The following is a 21,011-nucleotide window of genomic DNA, read 5'->3' as shown; positions in this document are numbered from 1 at the left end:
TATGACAATTTATATGTTTTATGGTTGCTATTACTGATTGTGGTTTTTTTATTCCAGATTTTATTTAATTAACTGAATTTAAATTCCCCAGCTGCTGTGGTGGGATTTGAACTTATGTCTCTGTATTACTAGTCCAGTAACATAACCACTATGCTACCTTACCCATGATAAGATATGCAAGGTGTTGAAATAACACAAGTATTTCCTTAGCTACCACAAAGCCCGTCAGCAGACTAAATTTTGAATGGCAGGACCCATCCAGAGATGGTTAAAGTGACCATCTGATCTGATTCCACTCCCAGGTATCCATTCTTCTAAATGTAGAAGCATAATCGTTGTGGTACTGGACTAGCAACTCAGAGGGTCAGGAATTCAAACCTTACCATGGCAAGTCGTGCAATCGAATTCAATAAATCTGGTCATTTGCGGGCGGGCACCAGAAGAAATATGACCATTGTCATAAAAACCCCGACAATTTCACTAGTGTCCTTCAGGGAAGGGCCTACACAGGTCTCCAATCCCCACACTGTAGTTCACTGTTACTGCCCTCAGAGCAACTAGGAAAGGGCAATAAGATTTACCAGTGTCGCCCACCTCCCAAGAACAAAAACAAAATGTGTAGACCATCTGAACCCTTCAATTTGATTCCAGCCTGTAACTCACTCCCTGGTATCCGTTATTCTACGTATAAACCACCCGATCCCCTCAATTAGATTCCAGCCTGTAACTCACTCCCTGGTATCCATTATTCTGCATATAAACCACCCATACTTCTCGATTAAATTCTGGTCTGTACCTCATTCCTGGGTATCCATTATTCTATATATAAACCACCTGAATCCCTCGATTAGATTTCAGCCTGTAACTCACTCCCAGGTATCCTCCCTGTCACTGGGTCACAGAAGTGCAGTGGGAGCAGAGGCCTATGTGACCTGATGGTGCCTCACTTCACATTTAGCAGCACAGAGCTGGAATAGATAAATAAACTGATGCAGTTGGTGCGAACTGCAGTTATCGGCCTCTGTGTTTGCGTCTGTGTTTCAGACAAGGTCCTGTCGGTATTGCAGAGTTTCGCTGATCTGACTCTGAAGGCCCAGGAACAGGCTATCTTCAAGTGTGAGGTGTCCGATGAAAAGGTCACTGGCAAGTGGTTGAAGAATGGATTGGAGGTGATTCCCAGTAAGCGGGTCCACATCACCCACAATGGCAGGTAAGTTTTGCCCTCTTCCTGCACTGGATTTCTATTGTGAGAACCTTTCCTGCCACTCCCCCTTCCAGGCAGTCAGACCGCTGGAATCCGCAGAGCAAGATTGGATCTGCTGTCACGCACGATGCAACCTCTGGTCTTCAGAGACTCCTGCCAGACATGCTGATCCGAGCTCTGAATGATGTTCACGCCCAAAGTGAAAGATGGCTCTGAAGATCAGGAATGGAGTAGTAGAAAATAGTAGTAATAAACACCGTGGGATTGTCGATGACTGTTGTATGGCATTCTTTAGACCTGTATGATATAATTGGTTTATGTGGCTCTGCTGCCATCGAGTTTGTTGACTTGAAGCCCCACTGTGACTTGGACATTGAGCATCTCTTTTCCTTTCCACAGGTTTCACAAACTTGTGATTGACAATATCACCCCTGACGATGAAGCTGATTACACATTTATTCCAAACGGCTACGCCCTCTCCCTCTCTGCCAAGCTCAACTTCTTGGGTACGAAGCATAGGTCACTTGAAGAGCTTCTATTGTCTGAGTTAATGCACATAGTCTACACAGGACTGTAATTAGATATGTAATATATACAGGACTGTAATTGGGTACATGTCATTTATACAGCACTGTAATTGGGCATATGTCATATATAGGACCATAATTAGGTATATGTAATATATAGGACTGTAATTGGGTATATGTAATATATACAGAACTGTAATTGGGTATATGTAATATATAGGACTGTAATTGGGTATATGTAATATATACTGTACTGTAATTGGGTATATGTCATATATACAGGACTGTAATTGAGTATATATCATTTATACTGGACTATAATTGTGTATATGTCATACATACCAGACTGTAATTGGGTACTTGTCATACATACAAGACTGTAATTGGGTATATGTCATATATACAGGACTGTAATTGGGTATATGTCATATATAGGACTGTAAATGGATATATGTCATATATATATAGGACTGTAATTGGGTGTATGTAATGTATAGGATTGTAATTGGGCATATGTCATATATACAGGACTGTAATTGAGTAGATGTCATATATACAGGACTGTAATTGAGTATATATCATTTATACAGGACTATAATTGGATATATGTCATACATACAAGACTGCAATTGGGTATTTGTCGTACATACAAGACTGTAATTGGGTATGTGTAATATATATAGGACTGTGATTGGGTATATGTAATATATACAAGACTGTGATTGGGTATATGTAATATATACAGGACAGTAATTGGGTATATGTAATACATACAGGACTGTAATTGGGTATGTGTAATATATACAGGACTGTAACTGGGTACATCATATATGCAGGACTGTAATTAGATATATGTAATACATACAGGACTGTAATTGGGCTTACACAATATATGCAAGACTGTAACAGTGTATGCATAATACAGAGGGATGTAATTGGCTATTTTGTACAAATACACAGGACTGCAATTTAGTATATGTAATATATCCAAGACTGTTAATGGGCATAAACAATATATACAGGACTGTATAGGACATGGTGTTGCCCTTCATTAGGACTGTAATTGGATATACACAATATACCCAGGACTGTAAATGGGCACATACAAGAAACACAGGTCTGTAATTGAGTTAACACAATATACACTGGATTGTGATTGGGTATACACAAGATATGCAGGACTGTGATCAGGTGTATATATTGGGAGTCACTTTCTGCTTTTATGCTCCTATTGCTGGAATATTGGGCAGGAGGATTACATGCCGATTACACAGCCCATTTAAATGGACAGATAATTAGGTGGGATACGTAATAGGCAAGCTATCGCCAGCCCCCAGTATTCTGATATATGGTCCTGGCAAGAGCGCAAAGAGGAAATTGCTATCAGTATATACAAGACTATAATTGGGAAATCACAATATATGCAGGACTGTAATTGGGAAATCACAATATATGCAGGACTGTAATTGGGAAATCACAATATATGCAGGACTGTAATTGGGAAATCACAATATATGCAGGACTGTAATTGGGAAATCACAATATATGCAGGACTGTAATTGGGAAATCACAATATATGCAGGACTGTAATTGGGAAATCACAATATATGCAGGACTGTAATTGGGAAATCACAATATATGTAGGACTGTAATTGGGAAATCACAATATATGCAGGACCGTAATTGGGAAATCACAATATATGCAGGACCGTAATTGGGAAATCACAATATATGCAGGACTGTAATTGGGAAATCACAATATATGCAGGACTGTAATTGGGAAATCACAATATATGCAGGACTGTAATTGGGAAATCACAATATATGCAGGACTGTAATTGGGAAATCACAATATATACAGGACTGTAATTGGGTATACACAATAAATACACGATTGTAATTGGTATAAACAATATATATAGGACTGTCATTGGGTATGCACAATGTATACAGGACTGTGAACAAACCAAAAGAGTGGGGATTGGAGCAGTCAAGATGCTATTGAAGGCCCAGAGATCATAAGCACAGTGATATTAGTCACAAGCTAGCGAGTTCGAGCTAGCTAGATTTTTCGGCCTACCAGGTAAAGGCTTTGAATCAGTGACCAGTACAATATTCCATTCTAGTCCTGCAGCTTATTTTGATGAAGTTTATCAAGCGTCCTAGGTTGTTGACAATCAATAAATGGTAACAAAGTTTATTGTTTCCTTCAGTTGCTCATTTTATTTTTACTCTCTTTCTCTTGTGTTTTTCAGAGATTAAAATTGACTACGTTCCCCGACAAGGTATTTGGACATTGGTATTGAATGAAACCATTCATTTTAAATGTAGTGTTTGCATTTTAAATTTAAACTGAGAGATCAAGGTGATTATATAATTTTTGTAGTGTATGTTTCCCCTCCTGAAAGTGTAAGTCTTGCTGTCTCATTGCCCGTCTCTCTGTTTCTGTCTCACTCTCTTGTCTGCTTACTTCTTTCTTTCTCCCTCTTTCCCTCTCACTCTCTTTTTCTGTCACTCTCGTCTGTCTACCAGTCTCTCTCTCTCTGTCCACTTCTAAACTTCATTTTTGTTTCTTCCACAGAGCCTCCCAAGATCCACCTCGACTGCACAGGCAGTGTGGTTTCTCATAATACTATTGTTGTCGTTGCTGGTAACAAGCTTCGGTTGGATGTTGACGCCAGCGGTGAACCTCCTCCAACTATTACCTGGCTCAAGGCGGACCAGGTAGGCACCTCCAGTCACTCCCATCTTCCCCCAGGTTGTTCTTGTGATAAGTGTTATTTTACATTCCAGACGGCCGCCCTCTGGCACTCCAGACGGCCGCCCTCCGGCACTCCAGACGGCCGCCCTCCGGCACTCCAGACGGCCGCCCTCCGGCACTCCAGACGGCCGCCCTCTGGCAAAGTGCTTCGGGACGCCCTGAAGACGTGAAAGGCCGCTATATAAATGCAATTCTTTCTTTCCTTCTTTCACCCACTATTCTCTTCAATTTAATTTATGTATGATTAGGCGATTTTCTAAGAAGTAATTAGGAAGTAATTTTGTGAGAGAGGGTGCTAACTTTCGCCTACACTCCGAACATTGCTCCTGGGAGTAAATGGGTCTGACGCTCATTAACACATTGACCCACACTCATTTTTTTTCTTACCTGTTAAGCAGTAATTAACGGGAAAACATGCAAATTTACTTAGGATTTACCTGATTCGCAAATTTCATTAATTTCACAGCAGCGAAACTGGCAGCAAAGCTCCAGAGGGGGCTGTCAGTTTGAGGGTTGAGCAGGAGAGGGGCTCGCTGAAGGAAATTGGCACAAATGAATCTGATTAGCTGCACATTTGTACCAAATAGCTCACAGTCATCCCCATACAGTGCAGTGGGAGATAATTGGCAGTGATCCTTTTTCTTACCTTGGCACTTTTCTTCAAACTGGACACGTTCTTCAAAGTCGAGCTGGTTGAGATACTTCCTCTGCCTGCTGGACCTTCTGTTTCGTGGTAGGGCCTCTGTCCAACCTGGTGAGGCTGTTCCTCTGTACTCTTCTGTCGGCCTCAAAGATGTGTAGGGCCTTATCTTGCTCCCCTCCCTGAGTGCCTAAATTTACACATTCCACAACAAGGTTGCCCCACTGATGACTATTTATAGCCCTTCAGATTTAAAAAAAAACATTAAGAACCTGAATTTATACAGCGCCTTTCCCGACCTCAGGATGCCGCAAAGCACTCTACGGCCAATTAAATACTTTTTTGAAGTATTTTTGACTACTTTTAGGCAGGTAAACCTAACCTCAGCTTGGAGTGGAAAACAGGCCCGTGTTATGCTTGCTAATTTAGAGAGCAGATGTGAGTTTTGGGCCCATCTCTATTGGAACTATACTGAGATTGCATAGAGCCCTTGCAGCCAGTTGTGAGAAGAGACTTTGATCTCTTGAGTCCTGCCTGGCTTCAAAAACAGGTCCTGGGGTGGAAGATTGTTGTCTTATCTACCCAGTGAAGTCCGTAGTATCTCATAGGAAGGACAGTGTTTTTTGGAGGCCATCTCTCTGACAGACAAACAAAGAAGGACAAAACTTGCATTTATCTAGCGTCTTTCACCACCTCAGGATGTCCCAAAGTGCTTTACAGCCAGTGAAGTACTTTTTGAAGTGTAGTCACTGTTGTAATGTAGGAAATGCAGCAGCCAATATGTGCACAGCAAGGTCCCACAAACATCAGTGTGATAATGACCAGATAATCTGTTTTTAATGATGTTGGTTGAGGCATAAATATTGGTCAGGACACCGGGGAGAACTCTCCTGCTCTTCTTTCAAATAGTGCTGTGGTATCTTTTACCTGAGAGAGCTAACCTTGGTTTAACATCTCCAAAAGACGGCACCTCCGACAGTGCAGCACTCCCTCAGTACTGCAATGGGAGGGTCAGCCTAGATTTTGTGCTGAAATCTCTGGAGTGAGGATTTGAATCCACGACCTTCTGACCCAGAGGCGAGAGTGCTATCCACTGAGCCGCAGCTGACGCCATTTTAGGATTGAATGAACCCATTTTGGTTTAGGAGTGAGTTCAGGACTAGCTGAGGCAAGAGAAGTAGTACTTAACTGACAAAATGACAGAATCAAAAATATAAAGATTATCTCTTAACTTTATTAATGATTTTCTTGCCCAGGAAATTAAGAATACAGAGGGACGGCTGCGCATCGAGACGAAGGCCAATATCAGCAGTTTGCTGTTGGAAGGAGCGCTGAGAGAGGATGAAGGAAAATACAGCATCGTGGTCCAGAACCCAGCTGGTGAAGATAAAGCGCTCCTCTTCATCAAGGTTGTTGGTAGGTTTTGGTGGAAATGCATGATGGGAACTGTGGCGGGAACAAGTGCAGGGGTAAAAAAGAAAGAAATCCTGATCATAAAAGAGAGGTGAAACGGGCAGTTCACCATCCACTATCTGATTTTTGAGGAAGCTGTCTTGGAAATTTTTACAAAGGAAAACTGGACACTAAAAATATTTTCCCCCATTTACCACTTGTGTCTCATATGGAGGTATTAATTATTGAGGTACTCGGTGAATTTGTATCATCAGAAAAGTAAATCTCTGAATTTAAATTATGATCCCTCCACCTCCCCCCATCTCGTCTCCCGTCTGGTTTGGACTTGGAGGAAAAGAAGGCAGCCCTATGGATAACTGAAAGGAGACCTGTAATTATCTTCAGGATAAAGTAGTGTGTTTGTAATCATCTCTATTACCTAGGCTAGCAATCATTTTAAGAGTCGCCCTCTACGCTCAGTTGACTATTAAAGGGCTCTGAAGTCAAGGCCAGTATTGAGGGAAAAACAAACGAGCCAGCCTACAGACATAGAATCATAGAATGGCTACAGCACAGAAGGAGGCCATTTGGCTCGTCGAGCCCAGCTCTTAAAATGATTGCTAGCCGAGTTAATAGCAACATCTCTCTCCATGCTGTCATGCCATACGTTGCTTAATCAACCATCAGGAACACTACTGTGCACAGTTCTGGTCTCCATATTATAAAAAGGATATAGATGCACTGGAGAAGGTGCAAAAAAAGATTCACAAGGATGATAACAGAACTGAAAGGACATATTTATCAGGAAAGGCTGAACAGGCTGGGGCTCTTTTCTTCAGAAAAGAGAAGGCTGAGGGGTGACCTGATAGAAGTCTTTAAGATTATGAAAGGGTTTGGTAGGGTAGACGTAGAGAAAATGTTTCCACTTGTGGGGGAGACCAGAACTAGAGGTCATAAATATAAGATAGTCACTAATAAATCCAATAGTGAGTTCAGGAGAAACTTCTTTACCCAAAGATTAGTTAGAATGTGGAACGCCGCTACCACAAGGAGTGGCTGAGACGAATAGCATAGATGCATTTAAGGGGAAGCTAGATAACCACAAGAGGGAGAGAGGAATAGAAGAGTATGCTTATAGAGTTAGATGAAGAGGGGTGGGGAGGAGGCTTGTGTGGCGCATAAACGCCGGCACAGACCAGTTGGGCCGAATGGCCTGTTTCTGTGCTGTAGACTCGATGTAATTATGTAACTTTCCGCTCTGTATCTGAGAAAACCTGTTTGAATCCCAGGCTTTCATATGGCCAGAAATTTGAATGCTTTGTCCACTCTTAATAATACGGTAATCCTTGGATCTATATAGCTTCTGCCCACTTTTGACACGTAGCAACTGTTGTTATGTTGGCAAGGGCACAATCTTAGCCACTCAGCCTTTGTGTTGCAGATGTCCCTGATCCTCCTGAGAACGTCAAGGTCACTGGCATTGGAGAGGACTGGTGCACAGTGGTGTGGGAGCATCCTAAGTATGATGGTGGCCAACCCGTTACAGGTAGGACATGTTCCAGCTGAGGTCCGCTGACTGCTTTTGCTGGGTGGCGGTCGACCCGAGTTAAAAATTCTTGCCATTTAAAGAGGAGAAGAAAAAATGAGAGAGAATAATTGTTGGTAATAAAGGTAGTGTATCAGCTGACTTGTGCAGCGCAATGCCGTAGGAAGTCTACCAGCATTGAAAAAAAAAAGTTACAGTTTAATAAAAAACTTCTTTCTTTCGATCTTCAATTTTCTAACCTGTGAGGCCCCATCAAGTCAGGTCTTGGCCTCCTCGGTGACGTTACCAACTAGAAGTGTCAAGAGAATGGCTCCATTGACCAAAACGAGTCCTTGACTTCGGACTGATCTGAGAGTTGATCTGACCTGGTGGTACAGCAATACTGGCTGGGGCAGCCAGCAGCCAGTGAAAGTTAACTGTAACTTTTTTTTTCAATGCTGGTAGACTTCCTATGCGTTCCTTATTCTTCAATTAAATTGGAGACAAGCTGATAAATATGGGGCAAATGAAACTAGCAAAGCAGGTCACACAGAGGGGCGGAGGGAAAGGAGAGTCAGCTGTTGTCAACTGGTCCGGTCTTTGATCTCAAGATTAGAAAAAATATATCTTATTATTCACTACAGTTTTGGTAGTACTTGTCCCAGTGACAGTCAGTAGTAGCCAAGATGGCTGATCAAAGGCAACACAAGACTATTGTGAGGTCAACACTGTCGAATATTGTTAACTGACTCAGCGGCATATAGTAGGGAATGGCATCACGGGGATAACATTATAAGCTACTGAGAGCATAGTATATGTTTATAGCATTTACAGATCTCCTGTGGCATTGCTCAAGGGAGGGTGGCTGTGCATAGCTTCAGATATGTTTAACCTAGCTTGCCCCTTCTAAGGCCACAAAATCTAACTGATGTCAATAGGGATATTGTGAAGTCAATTAAAGGGTAATTCCTGTTGGTGAGGCAACTTTGCAGGCTGGTAGGTGTTTGCAAATTACTGGCTCCAAGTCAGAAGAAACCAGCATGAAATGACTTGTTTCTTCCTTTTGTTTTTAATACTTATAGAGACATATAGAGTATCTAGAGACATGGAGCCCCCAGTCTGTTACAATTCGGACAAAGCGGGCCCATGTTATAGGGAGGGATTGCTCTGGACTGTGTTATAGGGACATAGAGATTCTGGTCTTAATTATAGGGGAGGCTCTAGTCTACATTATCAGGAGGGATCTCTCTTCTCCATATTAGTGGGAGGGGGTCCCTCTGTTCCATATTACAGAGAAGGATTCCTCTGGTCTGGATTATAGGTACAGAGAGGATGTGGTGCATATTATAGCGAGGAGTTTCTCTGGTCTGTTTTATAGGGAGGAGCCTCTCTGATCTGTATTGTGGGGGTGGTGGGGGGGCTCCATGACAGTGCTTCAGTGATGTGCTGTTTGCTTCAGTCTCGAAGGAACGTTTATTGTTGCCTCCTCCTCCTGCAGGTTACTTAATGGAAAGAAAGAAGAAGACCAGCATGAGATGGATGAAGTTGAACTTTGAGCCTATTGCAGAAACAACCTTTACTGCCAGCCGGATGATTGAGGGTTGTTTTTATGAGATGCGTGTGTACGCTGTGAACGGGATTGGCATGTCCCAGCCTAGCATCTCTTCAAAGCCATTCATGCCAATTGGTGAGTAAAGGGCAGCATTGGAGTGTATCACTATGAAAGAGCATTTGGATGGCACTCCGTCAGCGACAGAAAGGAAGATTCATTTTAACTATAAAGTGGGATGTGTCATTTGATCGAGATTTTTAGGAAGCTTTCCCCTCCCAACAGTTCTCGGGGCTCAGGCTTACGGAGCTGTCAGAGGCCAGGAGCTCGTGCATTTATGCTGAGGAGCACCGTTGGCGCAGGAGTGCCGTGGTCGTCATACCGATGGCAAATTGCCAAAGTAAATGTGCCATTAAACTTTTGTTTTGTGCCTCTAGCCCCTACCAGCGAGCCAACGCACTTAGTTGTTGAAGATGTTACTGACACAACCACCACCCTGAAATGGAGAATTCCCGAGCGGATTGGTGCAGGTGGATTGGATGGATACCTGATTGAATATTCAAAGGAAGGCTGTAAGTATCAGACAGTTAATTTATTCCATATCTCAGGGTGGTAGTCGTTGACTATTTAACTTGGTCTAAGTCTGGCAGCCATTTGCACTGTCTCTTAATCCTATCCCTTGCTATTTGACTGGATCTAATGTCCAGACTGGCAGCTACTTGCAGTCGAATATACTGACTCTAAGCCTCCTCCACCTGACAATACCTTTTGCTGCTTGGTGATGTAGCCCAGTGATGGTCTTTACACGGAGGGTTGTTGGAGCGTTGAAGGCTTTGCCACAGGGACAGTTGAGTGGCGATCATTGCATCTTTTAAGGGAAAATGGATAAACATTTGAAGCAGAGGAAGATTGAGGCCATGGGGAGAAAGCAGGGCACTCGGATTGCGCTAGCGAAGAGCTGACAGCGACATGATGGGCCAAATGGTCTTTTTCTGTACTGTAAACTTTTATGGTTCAATGAGACAGGGTTTGCTTTGGGTACAAAGCTTCTAAATCACAAGAGCAGAAGATGGGGTCAGACAGAAGAGAGCCCTAAATTGTTTTAAAATTAAATGATATGAATTTTTTTTTTAGGTAAGCTATTATGTTTCCACTGCTTTTCTGCAAAATCTCCCAGAGCACCACCAACATGGCTGATAAAGCAAGAGGGAAAACTCTTACCAGCTTTACACCAGTGCCAGTCTGCAACCAGCTGAGATAGACGATCCATTTTTGTTAAGCTCCCCCCCACCACCGTTCTGCCCTGATGATGTGCCTTAGCCCAAAGTTCAGAAGAATACTGCAGTGGCATGTCATTTTTCCATCCAGTGGCCTCTTTGAACGAGACTGTCATGTTTAGTACCAAATTAGAGGCAGCATTTGTGTTATGACCTTATTCTCCTGATATATATTACCCATGCAAGCAACAGAGCTAGAGGGGACCATCCTCCATCAATCTGGGCTGGACTTGAACTCAAGGTGAAAGACCAACATTCCTGAAACTCACTGCGCTATCCAGTTCCCAAAAGCCTTTTCAGTCCCTCTTCCCTCTGTGTAGGGGAGCACTTTCCCTTTCCGCTGCCTTATCCCCTTGGCAATCCAGCTAAGATTGGGGAATTGAGTGGGAGTGGCACGTAGGAACAGGAGTAGGCCATTCAGCCCCTCGAGCCTGTTCCGCCATTCAATTAGATCATGGCTGATCTGCATTTTAACTCCATCTTACCCGCCTTGGTTCCGTAACCCTGAATACCCACGCCTAACAAAAATGGATCAGTCTCAGATTTGAATGTGCCTGCTCTCTATTTTCTTTTAACACAAAACCTCTTCCTCTCTCTTTGCAGCCAGTGAATGGATCGCAGCCAACACTGAATTGGTGGAGCGTCATGGATTCACAGTCAAAGGCCTTCCCACCGGAGAGAAGATTAACTTCCGCGTGCGGGCTGTGAATATAGCTGGAAAGAGTCCGCCTGCCCTGCTCGGCAAGCCAGTCACTATCCGCGAGATTGTCCGTAAGTAGAACTTGCGGGGCCACAACAAAATAACCTGCGCAAAAAAGAATACATAGCCAATGACAGAGGTTTCAGGTTTGAACGACCTGGGAGCTGAGCAACCAAATCCAACCTATAGGCATGAGACGTCACCTTCTGGTGAAATCTGGGTAGTCCCAACGAGGCTCCGACAGTTTTAGCAACAGTTGGCGTTAAACATCGACATCTGCTTATGCAGGAGGGCTACTCATAGGAACAGGAGGAGGCCATTCAGCCCCTCATGCCTGCCCCGCCATTTAATTAGATCTTGGCTGATCTGTATCTCAACTCTCAGCCTTAGCTCCATATTCCTTGATACCCTTATTTAACAAAAATCTATCGATCTCAGTCTTGAAGGCTCCAATTGTCCCCCAGCATCCACAGCCTTTTGGACTCATTGTGAAGAACCATCACCTGAATGAGTGCAGCTGTCGTGATGCGATGTGCTAGTATGAGATGAACAGGTTGAGAACACAGAGCTTCCTCAACATGCTGACTGGTGGTGACAGTTGATCACTTTTTATGACATTTTTGCATAAATATTTTTACGTTGCGGGATATCAGTGCTGATGAGTGGAACACTTTTCCCATTCTGGGCATTCAGTGTCCGCATTAAGTACTCTCGGGTCAGGTATAGCACAGTTTAATGCAGTGTAAAGCTCTCTCTACTCTGTTCCAACAATGTACTTCATCCCCAACCTCAGAAACGCAAACCCTACTCCACTCAGCATCCACATGTGCACTTTCCAGCAGGGGGTCACAGGATAGCTATCGGGAGTATGGAACCTGACCGATTTCCCCCTCCCTGGCCGAGAGAGACCTATTGTAGCACACTACTGATTCACAGCCTGAGATGAGCTAATTGAGACGAGGGATTGAACTTGGGATCTTGTCTGTATGACTTAGTTCTGGGTAGTGTGTTTACCAACTGAGCATTGGGGAGATTAAAGTGACCTACTATTTATACATTGAGGCAAAAGGTTAACAGTTGAATGAGGACTGAAGTTCTCAAAGATTGATTTAGCCTGTTCCTCCCCCTCCCAACCAAGCCCTGATTTGAGAACAGCCACAATGTTTTATTCTTTGTATCGCTTGGAATGTGTATTGCTGTTTCCAAGAGGTGGATAATCAAATGGTCCATAACTTTCCCTCCTTCAACACATTCCTGGTGTCTCGTTAGAGTTGTAGCCTGGGCACAGGCTTCAGTGGTAGCTCACCTGTCCACCTTCAGACCGTTTGACCGACTCATTACTTTGTGTTTAAAGGATGTGAATTAGGTGTACCTACCTGAGGGAGATGGTGCAATCAATAGCGTGTCCATTATATCTGAGCCTTTTTAAACAGAAGTATTCCATGTACCCTTTATTAACTATAGAAGCAATATAGATAATTGGACAAAAATAGAGGTCTTTAAAATTAAGAAGGGATTTGACAGGGTAGACATAGAAAAAATGTTTCCCCTTGTGAGGGAACCAAAACTAGGGGTCATTAAATATAAGATAGTCATTAATAAACCCAATAAGGAATTCAGGAGAAACTTCTTTACCCAGAGGGTGGTTAGAATGTGCAACTTTTTTATTCGTTCATGGGATGTGGGCGTCACTGGCAAGGCCAGCATTTATTGCCCATCCCTAATTGCCCTTGAGAAGGTGGTGGTGAGCCGCCTTCTTGAACCGCTGCAGTCCGTGTGGTGAAGGTTCTCCCACGGTGCTGTTAGGAAGGGAGTTCCAGGATTTTGACCCAGCGACGATGAAGGAACGGCGATATATTTCCAAGTGTGGATGATGTGTGACTTGGTGGTGTTGTTCCCATGTGCCTGCTGCCCTTGTCCTTCTAAGTGGTCGAGGTCGCGGGTTTGGGAGGTGCTGTCGAAGAAGCCTTGGCGAGTTGCTGCAGTGCATCCTGTGGATGGTACACACTGCAGCCATGGTACACCGGTGGTGAAGGGAGTGAATGTTTAGGGTGGTGGATGGGGTGCCAATCACATGCCAATCACTTGCTACCACATGGAGTAGTTGAGGCAAATAACATAGATGCATTCAAGCGGAAAAAAGATGAGGGAGAAAGGAATTGAAGGTTATGTTGATAGGCTTAGATGCAGTAGGTGGGACGAGGCTCGTGTGGAGCATAAACACCAACTTAGATCCGTTGGGCCGAACGGCCTGTTTCTGTGCTCTAATTTCTATGTATTATAAAGTGAATAGAAACAGTGAAGCAAGTTGACTGCTTGAGCCACAGGAGACAAAAAAAGAGAAAGTATTCAAAAGAATACTGTACTTCGGAGAAGCCTTGGTTGGACAGTAGGGAGTCTCTAAATCTTGGTCATGTTTGGTTCCTGAGTGCTCCGTCACAATCAGCTCTTTGAATTTACAGTATAGTCGACAAGGTTGAGGTCCTGCAGACTTGCCAGTGTACTCTGTAATCTTTCTTATTCCTTTCTTTCATATATAGAACACCCGAAAATCTGGCTGCCACGTCAACTCAGACATACGTACGTTAAGAAAGTTGGCCAGCAAGTAAACATTATGATCCCATTCCAGGTGAGGAACTTCTGTGTGTTTATCCTGGGGTACGTATCTGCAAACCCTTCTTTGATAGGACCCTTGGAGAGGGACATTCATATCATCTTTCCCTTGGCCAGTTACACACCTAGGACCTAGAGATGAAATATCATTGTTCATAAGAAAGCACAGAACAAGAAAAGGCCAATCAAGCCAATTGCTACTTATAGAACATGTAGAATGAGTCCCATCCTGAACCTTACCACACCCAATTATGAACTCTACCCAACCTGATTAGTCTCCCAAAGAATGTTTCTCCCTGGCTGCTTTCCTTCATTCAGCTTTCTATGATCTTAGGACTTGGGAACCATCATCAGAGCACAAAGAGGCAAGGAATGTATTTGACCCAGTATGGTCTGTGTTTGACCCAATACACTGTCTGTAATCTGAGAGAGACCAAGGACCATATGTACTTGCTGATCTACTGTGGCATTGCCATGGAGAGTCAACAAGTGTAGTCTTCAGATGAACTGAGTTTAGAGGATGGTGGATAACTGGTCCAGGGTGCAGAGAAGTAAATCTGTTCCCATTTTAAAGTCATCAGTTCTATCCTTATTTTTATATTTCCATTATAAATTCCTATGTCCACCTTTATAATAAAAACTGCCTTTGTATAACATTTTAATTACACCCTCCCTCCAGTGGTGGTGCTGCAGCACTCCAGTTGGTTAAAGGTGTAATTACAGTGTGACAAGTTTACATAGTTTCCATTATAAATGTGGATGTAGGAATTTAAAATGGGAAATGTTGACAGAAAATTTGTGCAGATGTAAGATTTTTAATATACTACTAGTTGCTTCCCGTAGTATTGCACACCGGGAGTCAGGACCAAGTATTCAGGTTATTAAGGTTAGAGAGCAGGGGCATGATTGGAGAAAGGTGGGGTAGGGAGAGGAAGAGAGAGGAGCAAAATCGGGATGCGAGGGAGAACGAGAAAGGGGGGTGATGAGGGGATGGGGGAGAGGGATAGAAGCGGGAGGGCGTGGGGAGGGGGAAGAGTAGGGGGTGGTGGAAATGGGTGTGGGAGAATAGGGTTGGGAGATGAGTGCGGGGGATGGGAAAGGGAGAGAAAGAGGGTGATGAGGGGTGTAGCAAAGGGGTGGCAGAATAGAGATTGGGGAGAGGAGTTGAAGGAGAGGGTACAAAGGCAGGCCAACTACCACAGTGGAGGTGGGGCGACAGTTACTTACACAGCAGGGGTGTGGGTGGCCTGGCTACACTCTCTCGACAAGCTTGGCAGGGGTTTAGGTTGGCCTCGCCAAACTCTCCTGGGGGAGGGTGGGGATAATTTCCAAGTTTAGCTGATACTGTAGCTACTGTGGGCACTTATCCCATGGATTTTCCCATAGAGAAAATCTAATACAGGAACTTTTCATGCATTTTGAATAGCTATAGATAAATTATTCCTGGTAAGCAACTTCTGTGTAGATGTCCTGCCATGTGTACCCTCAAATTATTTTCCAGTAGGAGGCTTGAAGAGGGACATTCATACTGTCTCTCCCTTCATTTGTTCCATCACTTGGTCCTAGAGTTGAAATGTCAGTGTATTGTGGGGGTCGTTTATCAGAAGTGGAGATTTTCACACCCTCTGCCTGAGCTGGATTTGAATCTAGAGGTGAAAGGACAGTGTCTCAACATGATCTGGTGTAGGCCTGCACGTCTGTAACTGAGACGGTGAACAGCTATGATCTTGCACTAAAGTGGCTGAAATCTGATGAGGTATTAAATCACCGGGGGGCGGCGGGGGAAGCAAATCTTAATATCATAGTAGGTACAGCACAGTAGGCCATTCGACCCATCATGCCTGTGCCAGCTCTTTGAAAGAGTTATCCATTTAGTCCCATTCCCCTGCGCTTTCCCCATAGCCCTGTAAATTTGTCACCTTCATGTATTTATCCAATTCCCTTTTGAAAGTTACTATTGAATCTGCTTCCACCGCCATTTCAGGCCGTGCGTTCCAGATCATTATAACTCGCTGCGTAAAAAAATGTTTCCTCATGTCGCCTCTGGCTCTTTTGTCGATCACCTTAAATCTGAGTCCTCTGGTTACCGGCCCATCTGCCACTGGAAACAGTTTCTCCTTATTTACTCTGTCAAAACCGTTCATGATTTTGAATACCTCTATCAAATCTGTACATGGATGAGGGAAAACTTTAAGGGGACTCTGTGGGAAGGAACTGTTTTTATCCTTACCAACGCAGTACGCAAATGCAAGGAAATAATTGGTTTGTTACAGTTGGCCTCAGATTCCCTGGATTAGGGAGGGGAAAATCAGCGTGCTCCTGATCTGCTGGAGTGTGATAGTGTGTGTGTGTGTGTGCGTATATACATCCAGAGTGTTATACTGACACCACTGTGTCAGCCAATGAGTGGAGGCGGGGTGGGACTTAGGACAAGTCACAGCAAACAGTGTATTTTACAACAAACAAAATCTATTTACTCAGCAAACTGGAAAGCAAACAAAGTCTATTTATTCGGCAAACAAGAGTCTATTTAAACAGCCCACTACAGAAAACAGTCTACAGAGTCTATTTAAAAAGAGGCTCTACCAACTATAGCAAACAGAAATCATGACCGAAACTACAGCAACTTCTCCCGATAAAAGCAGGGTGATTTCTCCAGCAAAACGCAGTGAGTGGAGGATAGTTACATAATGCAAATTGATTATTTTTCCAGCAAATTGCAGCGAGTGGAGGGTAGTCACTTAATACAATTTATGTGCGCAAAATCATTGGCGGTCACTTAGAGCAGTGCGGTCTCCAGATGTGATTGACAGGGGAATTACCCAATCATCTCCATTCTGGCCGGGAATAGTGGTGTCACTGTATGCAGCCAACATATCAACCAAGAGCAGGAAAGGGTTCAGCTATAACTGCCCTCTAGTCAAGTGTCTGCTCAGATTCATTATCCGGGCTCACTGGAACAATGGTTATTTGGGTCAGATGCTGGAAGCTGCTAGCATCCATGGAAATGCATCCCATCATAAGACCGCACCTTCAGGAGTGGAGGGGAGAAAATTGAGTGGGTGAGGGGAGGAAGAAAACTATTTCAGAAATAAAGAATAACCTTGAGTTGACTCACAATCACACTCATTTTCTCAACCCGCTTGAGTTAAACTTTGACTGTTTGAACTTTGACCCTCCTCAGGGGAAGCCACGACCTGTGGTCACATGGTTGAAAGATGGCCAGCCACTGGATGCCAAGCAAGTCAGTACCCGTAACAGTGAGGTGGACACCATTCTCTTCATCCGAAGTGCAGAGCGCGCTCACTCTGGGAAATACGAGCTCAGTGTTCAGATTGAGAACCTGGTCGACAAGGCGACAATCAACATTCAGGTCGTTGGTAAGCAGCACCATCTGGGACAGGGTCTTTCAAAGTGGAAAGCCAAAAGAAATCCCCTAGCTTTAAAGTTGATAGTACTTTTAAATGTTCCATGAAAGACACTGGGAAGTGGTGAAATGCAAATGTCCGTTGCATGCATTTAATTAACATCTGCTACATGTGAACACTTCAAAAAGGATCGGAAAAGACCATCTGTTCCAGCGTCAGGCCAGGCTCCCTGCCCCACCCATCCCCAGTAATGCAAACTCCTGGGAAAGACAAAAAAAACCCAGAGGAAATAAAAGCCTAAAGTCTGGGAAATTTCTATCCAACCTTTGAAAGCAATCAAGCCAAGCTCCAGGAGACGGCAGTAACCAATAGCAATAATCTCAGGTACCCCTTCACCTACCATCTGTACAGTGATGTGTTTTCCGCTCTTAGGAACTTGTCCAGTGCCTCCCCCGCCCTCCATGAAGGGCTGCAGTGACCTGGCACTTTTGTTGTCCGCTAAAACGTATCTCGCTGCGCCATGCTAGGCAGCAACCGATTCAATTGGCAGGTTCACCTGGAGAATAACAGACTGTTATCAGGGCTCCAAGGGTTAGATTGTGAGGTGAGATTACATAAACTAGGCTTGTATTCCATGGAATCTAGAAGGTTAAGGGGTGATTTGATTGAGGTTTTATAGGATAGAGAACATTTTTCCGCTGGGTGAGTCTAGGACAAGGGGACATAACCTTAAAATCAGAGCCAGCCCATTGAGGAGAGAAGTTTGGAAACACTTCTTCACGCAAAGGGTGGTAGAAGCGTGGAATTCTCCTCCACAAAAAGCAGTAGATGCTAGCTCAATTCATAATTTTAAATCTGAGATCGATAGATTTTTGCTCGCCAAGGGTATTAAGGGATATGCCCAAGGCAGGTGGATGGAGTTAGGATACAGATCCGCCATGGTCTCACTCTACAATGGAACCGGCTTGAGGGGCTGAATGGCCTACACCTGTTCCTATGTTCCTTACTAATTATCCAGGATGGTCCCAGATCACCATTGCAGCTTTTAACTCCATGCAAACTGCCCAATTATACTGATGTTGACGGGGCAATCAGAGATTTGCCTACAATATCTGGGAGTTGGGAGTTGGTATGAACAATCCAAGAACTTCGCCAATAGATCGGGAGATGCGGACGGCTGTAGACTACTTGATGAAATGCTAATCTTCCATCGGTTGTGATTTGAGTTCTTGGGTCTGCCCTCATATCAAGTGTCACTACAGGTGGGGGATGGGCTCGATCCCACGGAGGCTTCACTTGTGTTCCACAAAATGAGTTAATTTGGGATATGTACAACAATAACAACAGTTTGCATTTATATAGTGCCCTTAAGGTAGTAGAACATCCCAAGGCGCTTCACAGGAGCATTATCATACAAAATTTGACACCGAGCCACGTAAGGAGATATTAGGACAGGAAGTGGCAGGTTTTAAGGAGCGTCTTAAAGGAGGAGAGAGAGGCGGAGAGGTTTAGGGAGGGAATTCCAGAGCTTAGGGCCTAGAGAGCTGGAGGCATGGCCACCAATGGCGGAGCAATGAAAATCGGGGATGCGCGCGAGTCCAGAATTGGAGGAGCGCAGAGATCTCAGGGCTGGAGGAGGTTACAGAGATAGGGAGGGGGCGAGGCCATGGAGGGATTTGAAAACAAGGATGAGAATTTAAAAATTGAGCTGTTGCTGGACCGGGAGCCAATGTAGGTCAGCGAGCAATGTAGCAAGATGGGGTCGGAGAGAGAGATGTGTGAGGAGACTGGTTGAGACAGAGGGGAGATGGCTGTGAGACTGGATGCCAAAAACCTGTAAGGGTGATCCGGTGTAACTCTCCCCCCATCCCTGAGGGGTTGCAGTTGTTCTCCACCCGCTAACCTTCCCACCGCATTATGGTCGAGGCTGGGAATGTGGTGCGTGGAGGAACCACGGGCGCAAACCATGATTGTGCCTTTATGCCGCCTTTCATTACAGCAACTAACTTCAAACAACTGTAATTCAGTGAACTCGGGAAGGCTTAAACAATCACCATTACTGTCCCACTCCACTCCGAACGTTCAGAACTGCCCCAGCAGAAGTGCAATATTCTGGAACTTTCTGTAATGAATAAAACCTGTTGCAGCTGTAAACATGGTCACAAGGAGAAGGCCTGATACATGAGGAGGGTTGGCCCTGTTGTAAAGGACACAAATAAGCTGAAAGGGTGAAGCCAGGGACTCGGTGCCAGAAGGGATTGGTTTACATGCCTGATACAGAATTAATTGAGCTCCAGTCTAAAGGATGAGCAGCAACAACCAGGCCCAATTTGAGGGATCGGATGTGGGGAGTTCTGATCAAATCGAATTGGAACTCTTTCTGATATCACACTCACTGCTTATGACCATATAACCCGCCCCTCACATAACACTCTCTGATATACCCCACTCTCTGATATACCCCACTCTCTGATATACCCCACTCTCTGATATACCCCACTTTCTGATATACCCCACTCTCTGATATACCCCACTCTCTGATATACCCCACTCTCTGATATACCCCACTCTCTGATATACCCCACTCTCTGATATACCCCACTCTCTGATATACCCCACTCTCTGATATACCCCACTCTCTGATATACCCCACTCTCTGATATACCCCACTCTCTGATATACCCCACTCTCTGATATACCCCACTCTCTGATATACCCCACTCTCTGATATACCCCACTCTCTGATATACCCCACTCTCTGATATACCCCACTCTCTGATATACCCCACTCTCTGATATACCCCACTCTCTGATATACCCCACTCTCTGATATACCCCACTCTCTGATATACCCCACTTTCTGATATACCCCACTCTCTGATATACCCCACTCTCTGATATACCCCACTCTCTGATATACCCCACTCTCTGATATACCCCACTCTCTGATATACCCCACTCTCTGATATACCCCACTCTCTGATATACCCCACTTTCTGATATACCCCACTCTCTGATATACCTCTTATTAACACACTCTATACCCCACACCTCTCAATGTAGCACTTTCTGATTTACTCACATCCCTCAATGTCACATTCATACACCTCTCTGATTAACAACAAAAAGGTGCATTTATATAGCGCCTTTAATGTAGTAAAACGACCCAAGGCGCTTCACTGGTGTATAATCAGACAAAAATTGACACCAAGCCAAAGAAGGAGACATTAGGACAGGTGACCAAATGCTTGGGTCAAAGAGGTAGGTTTTAAGGAGGGTCTTAAAGGAGGAGAGAGAGGTGGAGAGGTTAGTGGACGGAATTCCAGAACTTGGGGCCTGGACAACTGAAGGTACGGCCGCCAGCGGTGGGGCGAAGGAAGTCAGGGTTGCACAAGGTCATAATATCAGAATATTTCTCTGATTTAAATGATTGCTTGTTTAAAACCGTTTAGTTA

At 44.2% G+C, this 21,011-nt stretch overlaps 1 protein-coding gene across 2 annotated transcripts in view; it reads left to right on the top strand.

Annotated features, from left to right (window-relative positions):
- Positions 1–21,011, top strand: part of mybpc2a (myosin binding protein Ca) — a 65,283-nt gene that overhangs the window by 35,159 nt on the left and 9,113 nt on the right. For both annotated transcript variants that reach the window (XM_067974493.1, XM_067974492.1), the window contains exons 16-26: positions 1,045–1,210; positions 1,604–1,710; positions 3,987–4,016; positions 4,313–4,455; positions 6,389–6,548; positions 7,966–8,070; positions 9,548–9,736; positions 10,036–10,170; positions 11,479–11,646; positions 14,116–14,204; positions 17,373–17,568. In XM_067974493.1, the coding sequence (XP_067830594.1) occupies positions 1,045–1,210; positions 1,604–1,710; positions 3,987–4,016; positions 4,313–4,455; positions 6,389–6,548; positions 7,966–8,070; positions 9,548–9,736; positions 10,036–10,170; positions 11,479–11,646; positions 14,116–14,204; positions 17,373–17,568 (1,488 nt within the window). The remainder of the gene's footprint in view (positions 1–1,044; positions 1,211–1,603; positions 1,711–3,986; positions 4,017–4,312; positions 4,456–6,388; positions 6,549–7,965; positions 8,071–9,547; positions 9,737–10,035; positions 10,171–11,478; positions 11,647–14,115; positions 14,205–17,372; positions 17,569–21,011) is intronic.

This window comes from Heptranchias perlo, chromosome 40 (assembly GCF_035084215.1).
Source record: "Heptranchias perlo isolate sHepPer1 chromosome 40, sHepPer1.hap1, whole genome shotgun sequence".
In the NCBI taxonomy this organism is placed as follows: domain Eukaryota; kingdom Metazoa; phylum Chordata; class Chondrichthyes; order Hexanchiformes; family Hexanchidae; genus Heptranchias; species Heptranchias perlo.
Note: the sequence above shows the minus strand (reverse complement) of the source record. Positions and strands in the feature narration are given on the sequence as shown.